Here is an 11803-nt window from a genome sequence, read left to right on the forward strand (position 1 = left end):
CATTTTATAAGAAAGATCAAAAACGAAAGACTAATAAATGCAATGCAAAGCAGGTGAACGCGCGATTCTCAACCAAGTTTCAGGTCTGCGTTTCCGAAAAGCATCGTAGACCGCAGCCCAGTTCGACAGCCTTCTGTCCGCCAACCGATAGGTGGCGACAACGGTACAATGATCGAAAGAATAAAACGCTAGGAAGTACTGCAAGATTGTTGCAATTCATATGAAGATTTTCTACACTTCACTTGAGAGTCATCTTATCATTCTTGATGAATGAGGTTATGCGGCATGGGAGGACACATAGCATATGATTATGCGCGAGGAATAACGTTAACTTACCCAGGACGGTTGATTTCCTCAGAAAATAGCTTAGCTGCAGCAGCTCTCAGTGTGTAACAACTGTCAAAATAAGATGACCGTATTGAACTATTTAACTCACTGTGTGTAGATTCAACTTATGTAGAACGCATCTTGAAAGATTGATCTTTGACGCGGTTTTAACGTGTATGTTTGTATTCAAACTTCTACTCACAAACTTCCGGATCTTTGCAGTAACGTTAGTCTTCAGGAAAGGTGAGAGTGTAAAAATATGTGGTATTTGCAGCTATTTTACAAAGTGGGATCATATTTTTATGTTAAACGTCTGTCTTCTAGCGTCTGCTTAGTTGTATAACATCAATCATTTTTAGTCACTTATATTTTTTTTTAGCCACTTATGCGTAAAGTCTTTACAGCTGACTTTATTTACACTGAAGTTGCAGAACGTTTTTCTCTTTTTTTTCTTCTTTTTTAAAACCAGTTTTTAACTATAAGTAATAAATATGTCATTATTTATAATGTCTTTCGTTAAATCACTAAAGGAGATGTTAAAGCGAAATGACAGCCTCAGTCACCATCTACTTCCCCTGTATAGAAAAAGATGCAGTGAATCTGTATGGTGACTAAGGTGTCAATTTGTCTTTACTCTAAACTAGTGGTTCCCAAACCTGTCCTGGAGTACCCCCAACACTCCAGGACAGGTTTTGGAACCACTGCGTCTAAACGAATAAAGTCTGACTGTCAATTATGACACACTTTTCATTTGGCGGTGAACTGTCCCTTTAAATGTACACATTTAGTAAACTGCAGGCCAGGCCTAATATTTCTTGGTTAAAAACACTATAGCTGTTGTTTATGGCCATTAATGTTTACAGAGCCAGCTGGGACAAGATTGTATTTCAACATCTGTCTGCTCTTTGCCCCTTTCTTTCTCATGTAGCCCCAGTCTGTCGTGGTCTCCTTGTGTGAGACTGTCATCATGGCCTCAGCCAAGCTGAAGTACCTCTCTCTGGGGATCCTGGTGTTCCAGACCACGTCCCTGGTGCTCACCATGCGTTACTCGCGCACCTTGCAAGGTGACGGGCCACGTTACCTGGCCTCCTCTGCTGTGGTGGTGGCAGAGTTCCTCAAGATCCTCACCTGTGTGGGGCTTGTCTTCAAAGATCATAGTGAGTTTCATGAGGCTTCCTTCATGCTTTACAAGTATTGTTTCTGATATCTTTTCCTGAAAGCATGTACATATACATACAAATATTTTTAAATGTATACATATGTGTGTGTTTTTTAAATATACATGGTACACTACACACAGTATGTAAACATAATCTTTTATTTTTAATTTTAGTAATCCCGATTAATCATTTTGCAGCCCTGAATATTTCAATAATTTAATAGCATATTTGCATGCTCATGGTTCTTGAATGTTGGTCAATGAGCATGACATGCAAGTTAAAAAATAAAAATAAAAAATTATTTATTTATAAAGTGTTTCATTGTGATTGTTTTTATCTTTAAATAACGTATTTTACATTTTTTAAATGTAATTATTGCTAGCTCTTTAATAAATTCATGACGCCTACTGTTCCTTCTAACATGACTGAAATAGACGGAAGAAAATACAGTCTCATTTATGGTGCAACAGTCTTTGTAAACAGTTGTATGGGAGACATTGAAGAAATAGTGTAAAATGTATGTAGACAATTTCTGTCTACACAAGTGGATTACTAATTAATTTACAGTCAGAAAACAAAACCGATTGTATAATACTACTCATAAATTTCTACATTGACATTGTGCTTCAGATATTTTCCAAATATTTGATAACCCTAACCTGGCAAATATTGCTTTATCCAGTGATTCCTTTTTCTTGTAAGTGCTGATAATATTAGCCCGGTACCTCTGATTTTGAGAAAGTGTTTTCCTATTTTTTTATTTTTATTTTGTATATTTTTTTTTTGTGAAATATACACTTTCATTCTAAAGTTTGGGGTTGGTAAAAACAAAAAAAGATTTTTATTCTCATTCTCATTAAAGATTTATTTAACCCAAAATACAGTGAAATCAGTTATATTGGCTACGACCGAAGGCTCTAAAATGTTGCCTTTTGTGTGTAAATGTATATTTCTGACTAACCTTTTGCACTTTTGATGTTATTTCTAGCAATTAAATCAGTATTATAGTATTTAAATATTTGCTTAGTTATCACCAAAACTCGTTCTGTTTTTGATGTAGATCATTAAACTGTTATGTTGCCTCAGAAGCCTGTCCGTAATCAGTTTTATGAGGTCCCTTCATGCAAAAATGCTGCCTGCAAAGTCATTTCCTGATAAGTAGCAAGTCAGCTGCCTAGGCTCTCGGACACAGCCATTGCGAAATATTATTGAATGCGTCTCAGAGTCACATGATCCTACAGAAATGATTCTAATATGCTGATTTGGTGCTAAAGAAACATTTCTTCTTATTAGTGTTGAGAACAGTTGTGCTGCGTAATATGTGTATGTTAAAAAGAACCACATTTATTTGAAATGAAAATCTACATTGGGAGGAATGGCTGTGAATTAGATTCGTTATTGCCGGCTAACTGATCTGTCTGTGTGAAACAGGTTACAGTGGCCGAGCGCTAAGCAGTATTTTGAGACAAGAGATTCTACATAAGCCTATAGAGACGCTGAAGCTGGCGATTCCTTCAGGGATCTACACGCTACAGAATAACCTGCTTTACGTAGCACTGTCCAACCTTGATGCGGCTACCTACCAGGTAAGCCACTATCTGTCCAGTAGTTGCCTAGTTTTATGGCTATCATTCTTATGTTTTTTTTTTTCTTGTACACTTCTAGGTGACATACCAGTTGAAAATCCTGACCACTGCCCTGTTTTCAGTTTCTATGCTGGGCCGCAGGCTCGGGGTATACCAGTGGTTGTCTCTGCTGATCCTTATGGCTGGCATTGCACTTATACAAGTAAAAATACTTTGATTAGAAAGCTCTGTTTTGTTATAGTCTTTGATGTATTCATGCAAATGATGCTTGTTTGTTTGGACAGTGGCCAGCAGACTCCCCGTCAGACCCGCAGAAAGAGCAGCTGACTCCTGGCTCACAGTTTGTCGGGCTGGTGGCCGTGTTGGTGGCCTGTTGCTCTAGTGGGTTTGCTGGTGTCTACTTTGAGAAGATCCTTAAAGAGACCAAGCAGAGTGTTTGGATCCGAAACATCCAGCTAGGTAAGAGTTCATAAAGAAAATGGCTCTTATATTATACTAAACATCCCTGTATTGAATTTAAAAGATGCCCAGCATTAAGAAGTCGTTCATCCAAAAATTAAAATTTGCCACCTTTAGGCCATCCAAGATGTAGATGAGTTTGTTTCTTCATCAAAACAAAAGAGATTTTGGGCAAATGTATCATGACATCACTTGGTCACTAATGGATATCTCTGTAGTGAATGGGTGCCGTCAAAATGAGAATTCAAACAGCTGATTAAAAACATCACAGTAATACAAATCCAGTCCATCAATTAATGTCTTGTGAAGCGATAAACTTCTTTAAACGGTTGCATTCCATCTGAAATATGAAAAAAACATCTCATCTGAATCAGGAGAGAAATAGGCAGAGATGCGAGAAGACAACGGGGGATGGACGTTCCAATAGAGAAAGTGTTATTATGAATTGTGGACTTTTTTCACCTTAAGTGACATTATGAATTTAAAATGCCTTGATGAATTTATTTATTGTAAACACATCTTTTCACTTCACGAGACCTTAATTGATGGATTGGAGTTGTGAGGATTACTTGTGGATTATTGTGATGTTTTTGATCAGCTGTCTGTACTCTCATACTGGCGGCACCCATTCTGCAGAGGATGACATATAACACACACAACCTGTTTTTACACTAGAATTCTGTCAACCATCTGTATAATCTGTATTTCTGAGAAACAATCTCAAACTTAGCAAGGTTTTATTTCTTTTAGCAAGCAAAATCCTTGTCCAAAACATTTCCAGTCACATTCAGGAACTTAAAGCTAATATTTATGCGTGTTTTCATGTTTGCCATGTGGAATCTCAGTGTAGGGTTTATTTATAACTGGCAATGTGTGAATTGAGCGCCTGTAGTGATTCACCTCCTGATGTGAACTTCTGTTCATCATAATGAGCTAAGCCAAAAAAGCATCATGTTCGTCACTGAGTGCCAACATAATGTGATAACCTATAATTTGATCATATCAAAGTTACCATTCATTTCATTACTTGCATTTATAAGCTACTGTTCAAAAGTCTAAGGTCAGTAAGATTTTTTTTTTTTTTTTTTTGTAGTAGTAGTGCTTTTATTGAGCAAGGACACATGGATCGAATGCGTCAAGTATATATGTTCTTTATATAAAAAAAAGAACATAGCTGAATGCTGTTGTATGTAAAACAGAAGTAAATGTTTCTCCCTCTGTGTCTTCTGTGTGCAGGCATGTTTGGCCTGGTTTTTGGGATCTTCGGGATGTTGGCCTACGATGGTGACAGAGTCCAAGAACACGGAATGTTTCAGGGCTACAACACGCTGACCTGGATTGTGGTCGCTCTCCAAGTGAGCTTGAAAACTTTTTAGTAAAAGACAAGTTTACATGTGAGTCAGTACTGATAATTGCTGCATCAGGAAGAAGCAAGAAGAGCTTTTCCCCTGCAACACATTAATGTGCAACAATATAAATTGAATTTTTTTTTTTTTTTTTTTTTTTTTTTTTTTCCCACAGGCTCTTGGAGGGCTCGTGGTAGCTGCTGTCATCAAGTATGCTGACAACATACTGAAAGGCTTTGCTACATCACTCTCAATTATCCTCTCCACATTCATTTCATATTTCTGGCTTGAGGATTTTGAGCCTACCAGGTAAAAAAAATTCAAATGTTTTGTGTCTTGTGATCAATAAATGCTTTAAATTCAATTGATTTAGAGTAAAAAAAAAAAAAAAAAAGAGGCATTTAATTGAAATGAAAACTGAAAAAGCACTTCTTTTGTCCAGTGTGTTCTTCCTGGGCACAGTAATGGTCATAATGGCGACGTTTCTCTATGGATATGAGAGCAAGCCGGCACCCAACCCAAGCAGGGCATGAAAAGTGGATGGATGAGGTTAAAGAGGAGTGGAACAAAACGATGAAATGAGTGGAACGACAGAGAGGAGAAGAGGAGAGAAGGCGTAGAGAGCGGAAAACAGGATTGATACAAGGTTGGATAACAGGCTGGGCCACTGCTGTGCAGTGCTGAGCTGAAGCACACTGGGAGAAATGCTCCGCATCTCTGGTTTCAGTAAAACTCACGGTTTAAGTGAAAAACATTAGTCGGCGCTACATTAAACCACTTCATAATGTATCGTTTTCAAATGGCACAAAACTTGTTCGGCTTTTCTTGGCCATTTAATATTTGTTCATCTTCAAGGGTTAATGACCGCTTTTAATTCGCAACAGTGGCCTTCAGTAACTCGCCACAAATGAAACTTGAATCTTGCAGAAACTCTGCAATGGATGCTACTAAGGGGGTCTTTGCATCACTGTATTTTTGTGTCATTATTCAAACCGCAAATCCTAAAAAAATATTTTATGCTATTTTAATTGACTGAGTTGCTGGCTTAGTTTCTGTGCTGTAAAGATTAAGGAATTATGGGATCTTTTGTGAACAGAATGTAAACTTTTGATATTATTATAATGAAAATGATAACAATACTTAAGACGATGCCAGCCAGTCAGTTGATTATTTTTCAGATTACCTCTGTCACCAGGCTACAAAGAATACTTGTGTTACTTGACTATATATGCAAGGAAGTGCTTTTTTAGTGACTTTGCACTATGTGTGAAGCTATATTAGTACATGCTGAAGAGTAATAATAAATCAGGTGTGTGTATGTGTATATATATAATTTTTTTTTATAACAATACACACATTTCCACAAGGGCAGCACAAAATTGAAGAGAAAAGGCTTTGCATTTTTTCAAAAGGTGTAAAAACAATGCATGCAGTCACAGCTTGAAAACGGTAAAAAGGGCAAATAGATTTTACAGTCAGGAAAACTCGAGCTGCCCCAGTCCTTCTGAACACACTGTGAACCTCGAAATCAATAAACTCTACGGTGACCTGTGAAGACCAGCATTAGGTCGTCTTTGAATTCTGCACATCTCATATGGCATCATAAACTCCGTTTATACAAATCCAGTGGTTTTGATGCTTTAAAGAGTGGGTTGGCTTCATTTTTGATAATCAAACAATCTCTCCACTGTAATTTGTTCAGGCGCAGTATTCTCTAGTGGAGGAAGAGGATGGTACTTCAGTGAAGGCGGTTGAGTGTTTGTTGTGCTTTTGTGTCTGGATGTGTGTTTGTTATCTCAGTAGGAAGGTCCGGATGGTTTCCACCTCTATAATGAGTAGCGGTGGGATTTGGTGTTTGCAGCACTGTTCAAATCTCTGTCTTCTCCTCCCTCGCTCCCAGGTGAGCAGAAGAAGGAATTAATAGACAGCCCCAGACATTCTTCAGCTCAGAGCAAAGAAATTTAAGCAACCGAAGTTCCCTCATTTCCATTGCAGCTTTATTCACAGTCCAGGGGCCACACACAGACCCTTTTCTTTTTTTTTTATAAATGTGCGTGGAAAACAGCATACACACTTCTATACCCATATCAGCTGTTGATATACACTGTTTTTCACGCAGGTATCTGGATTCATAAAAAATAAACTTGGCGTAAATATGCGCGCACCGTACGGATGCTCTTGACTAGCTTTTGTGCATACGTATACTTTCAGGATGAACTCTACAGAGATTTTTATACACTAGGCCCCAGGTTATTATGATTCTTCTTACTTAAATTTATGCTGTGCTGAATAGCAAACACATCTGATGGTTAAAGCTTTCTGCTGTCTTCAAACTTAACTTTCAGAAACACTGACTGAACTGAAAGGCAATGCTGAATTCAGCTGTAGATCTTCTGAAGTCATGCATTCATGCACAACTGCTTCTTTTGTTTTGCAACATTGTGTATGTATAATTAGAATGTAAAGCTTGCTGCTCTATATGCTTGTATAAATATTTGTGTGTATTAGTCATACAGGTTTGCAATTACATGAATGTGAGTAAATGAAGCCAGGTTTGGTCCAGTTTCCCTTTATGTAGCGCAGAATTAAGGATTCTTCTCCTGCACTTGAATCTGCGGGTTTAAGGCATATGTCAGTATCAAATTAAAGGGACAGTTCACCCAAACTATAATTTCGCCAAAACCTGTCTGACTTTCTTTCTTTTGTGGAATGCAAAACATTTCAGTGTATGGGTTTTTCCCCAGTCAGTAGGGTCCAATGTTTTCATTGGATGGACAAAAACATAGTTTAAATTATCTTCATGTGTGTTCCACAGAAGGAGCAAACATCATACAACTCATTAATTTTCATCTTTTGAATGAACTCTCCCTTTAAGCGTCTCCAAGGCTGTTGAAGAACAAAGTATCTCTTTAAAGGCAGCAGTGTGGATTTAAGGCAGATTGACTATTTTGATTAAAAACCTTTCATTTTTGCCACAACCTGCTACTTAGAGGGAATCACCACTAATGGTGGTCCTCGCTTGGGCCTCCACATTAGCACTTGTGCGTCATTAGCATTGGGTTTACCCAAAGCGTTAGGAGGGATCGGCTCCATATGGGTCAACACCTTGGGCTGGTCCTGGTGCACCCGGCCGGTGAGTCTTGCTCGAGAGCCCAGCTGCTTCGAGGGGTCCACTGCGATGTCCACTTTCATCCTCCACTTCACTGTCTGCAGGAGGATCTTCTCCTGTGTGGCCATATTCAAAGCCACCAGCCAAGTGGTGAAGCTTTGGTCGCGTTTGATCCGCGTGAGCAAAGGCACATTGCTCTCGCTCACTGGTACGGCCCATGTTACGCTGGGGTAGAAGTTATCATTCATGCTGACAGTGAAACGTGAAGGTTTGGATGTGGGGCCGGAGAGGGTCACCGTTTCAGTCGTGTTTCCGTACCATGGGTAACTCACACCATCCGAGTCGCTGATGGCCTTCACCAGTCCTTCTCGTAACTCTGGCAGCTCCCAGCTTGACCTGTGGAAATTAACGTTCAGACGTTAAACAAACAAGCCATTTTGCTGTTGAATATACAGTAGTGGCCAAAATGATTAGAACACTAGTATTTTATTTAGTAAGTCAGTTATTTGTATCTTTTGCGTAGTGTGTCAGTGGGAAATATCAGCCTTTAAATACTAATGTTCTAATAATTTTGTCCACCAATGTATAAGTGTAAAATGATGGTGATTCCAAGTGTACAAATGATAACTGGGGTTAAGGATGACATTCATTATCAGGGTCCCAGCTGCCAGTGTAAAATGACTCAGTGTGAGAGGACGTTAATGTGGCTGGGTGTTGTTAGGTATGACCCGACGCTGGCATTTCTTCTTCAGTACAGCACCATCTGTGTCACAGATAACCCCACGCAACCAGCCGCTCAGGCAGTAATACACACCCCCACACACATGTCCACACCTCCACACAGACAGGCCCCCCAGGCAGCATCAGAAGGGCCCACATCACATGTCACCGGGCTCGTGGGAGGATGTGCGAATGTCTCTGTCTCGTTCTCCTGCTCTGTCTTTATTTGTAGATTAGGCAGTGAGCACGTAATTGTGTTCGCCTGCGATACAAAACTCTGTTTAGCGTAACCACCCTGATGTTTCAGGGTAGCTTTTCAGTTTTTATCCACTGCCTCTCCCCGTCTGATCCAGTGACAGGCTGTGAAACTCATTTGTGGGAGTATAAATGAAAGAGCAGGGACTGATGAAGGTGCAAACACTCCTCCCCTCAGGCAGCGAGCTGATGTATGCATACTGTCTGTGAATATAAATCACTGGTGCACTAAAGTTATCCTTTGCTTTAAACTATTTGAAGACATAATTAAACAAAGTGCCACACATAAAAGAAAGATTTACTTAAATTATAGGAGTGACACATTCTTAAATACATTAAAAATCCACTTCTATAACAAACCTTTTTTTTCAATTTCTAATGTAAATCCATTTTGATGTTGTTTTTATTTGGTTTCAAGTAAAAATACTTTCCTGAGAATTAGAAATAAAGTCAAAAGAATGCATCATTAAAGGGCTGAAGTTCTGGACCATAGAAATGGAAATGTTGAAGCTGGTCAGCATATTGTTTTATTAGTCTATTACTTTAAAATAATTATTATTATTTTAAGTAATTGAATATAAATACCATTTGTCCATCTAATCAATCATAACATAAGATTGATCATAACATTTTGAGAAATTAAATTACCTTTTTTTATTAATTGATTTTGACTTTGGAACTTTTTCTTCAAGACAAGTTGTGTAACTTTAAGATAACTCTTGATATTCATGAATCATGGCTCAAAAGTTATGTTTGATTACTTTTTTTTTATTGGTGGTTATTTTTGACGTTTTGGAGTTGTTAATTGTTGGTTATAAACCGTTTTGTATGCCTGAAATCATGCAGGATTCAGAGGTTAGGTTTATTTTCCAAGAAGTTTGCACTTTTTCCATAAGATTTATTTATTTCTTTATTGAAAGAGATTTTGTCATCTTGGACATCTTTATTTGGCGTTTACCCATATAAATGATTTCTTATCAGTGTCTAAATTTCCCTTATTTTAGATCAGGATGTGTGTTTATGGTCGAGACTAAGTCGTAAAACATGCACTATGCTTACATGCCGAGGTCTCCATAAGTGTTGTAGAATTCCATTTGCGTGCACGCTTGAATCCAGCCCACCATCCATGCCTCGTTTCGAGGGATCGGCGGCATTAATATCCGAGCGGAGGCCTTGAAGTACGGAGTTTTGTAGCGGAGCACTATGGGTGAATTCTCCTCGATCAGTGTGGGGCAGTGGTCAATAGTAGCAGAGACATCATACACCACTATATTCTCGCGTTTAATTCGGGGTTTGCAGGCGACGCTGTGAAGGCAACCCATGGCTGGAGTGGGTCAGAATCAGGGTAACCAACCAACCATGAAGGGTGTTTTCCCCCAATATAAATATACCTTTATATTCCCAAAAAACGCGTTTATCTATGCTGATGTCCAGTGTATGCTCCCGGTATAGCTGCTCCTCAAATTAATGAATGCATTTACATTAAGAAACCCAAATCAAGAAACAAGACATCAATCAATCAAAAGCACGTGTTTTCCCCCCAAGTCATTGCCATTTAGATATAATCAACATCAAATCTCTGTCTACTCGGGATCCACAACAGGTTGCGAGAGCTCCGACCATCTCTTGATCTTTGCTGTCCCCATGCCTGTGATTGTCAGTCGCGATCGTACTTGTGGATTGTTCCGGGCTTCCACTTTAATCTGATATGTTCTCTTTCAAATCCACATGGCCTTTTGCAGCTCTTCGTCCTTTCATCCGTTTCTTTCTGGTCCGAGTTTTCATGTCACAACCGGAGGCAGAAAAACCGTCAGGTGTGGCGGACCGCTCGCCTCGACAAGAGGTGGTCGTGATTCTGTTTTTCTCGATTGAGGTTTGCACTTTCGGAACAGCAAACAATTTCAAAGTAGTTCATGATTTACGACAGGTGAGGATCCGCGAGAAAAAGTATGTAACTCAGCGGAGCGTTGCTCTCGATCAAATCACATATGACGTTCCTTTATAGCGTATATCCCTTCAGTAAACCGGCGTCCACATATTAACATTCGAGGCGTCCAGATGAGAGTGGGTAAAACCGCAATGATGTGCGCTGACAAAACGACTGCTGTACGGCTTTTAAAATGAACCGTTCCCATGCACACCGCGGTCGCTGTTCGGTTGCTGTGGTGCTGAATGAACGATCAGAGGCGCGTGGGAGTACTAGTGCACGTTATAGTCCTCCTCACGTAGCTACACTCCGTTCATCATCTTGGGTTCTCCGTTCATCAAAACCATAAATAACGTTACAGTGCAATAATAGCACAATGACTGCATGACTCATGATTGATACCCAGATATGAAGGTATTTTTGGTGCAAAACAACTGAGCGTCTGTGACAGCGGAATTTGTAGTTGTAGAGAATAGCCACACATGTATATCAGTAAATTCACAGATAAAAGATTCAAACTTGTATATTATTTTTGACTGCATTAAAGGCTGAGGAAAAGCTTTGCAAAGCATAAAACCAAGAGTTTGGTGATGTCTTGGGAGAGCTTCACAAGGAGTGGACTGAAGCCAGAGTCAGCGCATAAAGAGTCACCATGCTCCAACGTCTTCAGGAAAAGGGCTACAGCTGACACATTCCTAGAACCAAGCCACTCCTGAACCAGAACCAACCTCAGAAGCATTTCACCTGTTGCTCAGTGGTCCAGAGTCCTCTTTTCAGATGAAAGTAAATATAGCATCTCATTTGGAAATCAAGGTCTGGAGTCTGGAGAGGCACAGAATCGGGTGTGAAGTTTCTGAAGTCAGTGATGATTTAGGGTGCGTAACGTCTGATGGTGTTGCTCCATTGTGTTTTAT

At 39.4% G+C, this 11803-nt stretch overlaps 2 protein-coding genes across 3 annotated transcripts; one reads left to right on the forward strand and one right to left on the reverse strand.

The window, feature by feature from the left end:
• The first annotated feature begins 154 nt into the window (after positions 1-154).
• LOC127963895 (UDP-N-acetylglucosamine transporter-like) lies at positions 155-6438 on the forward strand. Of its 2 annotated transcripts, XM_052563985.1 has the most exons (8): positions 155-570; positions 1256-1484; positions 2919-3073; positions 3153-3275; positions 3358-3532; positions 4769-4887; positions 5054-5187; positions 5321-6438. In XM_052563985.1, exons 2-8 carry the CDS (start codon positions 1295-1297, stop codon positions 5409-5411), a joined length of 987 nt encoding a protein of 328 aa, XP_052419945.1. In that variant the 5' UTR covers positions 155-570; positions 1256-1294; the 3' UTR covers positions 5412-6438. The 2 variants fall into 2 exon arrangements, with proteins under 2 accessions (XP_052419945.1, XP_052419946.1); XM_052563986.1 differs by lacking the exon at positions 5321-6438 and having other exon boundaries at positions 4769-4926.
• A 1305-nt stretch (positions 6439-7743) lies between these two features.
• Positions 7744-11249, reverse strand: LOC127963896 (protein FAM78B-like). Its single transcript, XM_052563987.1, has 2 exons — positions 10022-11249; positions 7744-8383 (listed from the first exon to the last, which is right to left on the reverse strand). The coding sequence occupies exons 1-2, from the start codon at positions 10282-10284 to the stop codon at positions 7861-7863; spliced, it is 786 nt and encodes a 261-aa protein (XP_052419947.1). The 5' UTR covers positions 10285-11249; the 3' UTR covers positions 7744-7860.
• Positions 11250-11803: the final 554 nt, after the last annotated feature.

This window comes from Carassius gibelio, chromosome B8, assembly GCF_023724105.1.
Source record: "Carassius gibelio isolate Cgi1373 ecotype wild population from Czech Republic chromosome B8, carGib1.2-hapl.c, whole genome shotgun sequence".
In the NCBI taxonomy this organism is placed as follows: domain Eukaryota; kingdom Metazoa; phylum Chordata; class Actinopteri; order Cypriniformes; family Cyprinidae; genus Carassius; species Carassius gibelio.

What these genes read in the sequence shown, in the direction of transcription:
- LOC127963895 (XM_052563985.1), top strand. Translation starts at nt 1,295, where the DNA reads ATGGCCTCAGCCAAGCTGAAGTACCTCTCTCTGGGGATCCTGGTGTTC. An exon ending in TTGATGCGGCTACCTACCAG is followed by an intron (nt 3,074 to 3,152) that starts GTAAGCCACTAT and finishes GTACACTTCTAG; the next exon opens with GTGACATACCAGTTGAAAAT. An exon ending in GAGGATTTTGAGCCTACCAG is followed by an intron (nt 5,188 to 5,320) that starts GTAAAAAAAATT and finishes TCTTTTGTCCAG; the next exon opens with TGTGTTCTTCCTGGGCACAG.
- LOC127963896 (XM_052563987.1), bottom strand. Translation starts at nt 10,284, where the DNA reads ATGGGTTGCCTTCACAGCGTCGCCTGCAAACCCCGAATTAAACGCGAG. An exon ending in ACTTATGGAGACCTCGGCAT is followed by an intron (nt 8,384 to 10,021) that starts GTAAGCATAGTG and finishes TAATTTCCACAG; the next exon opens with GTCAAGCTGGGAGCTGCCAG.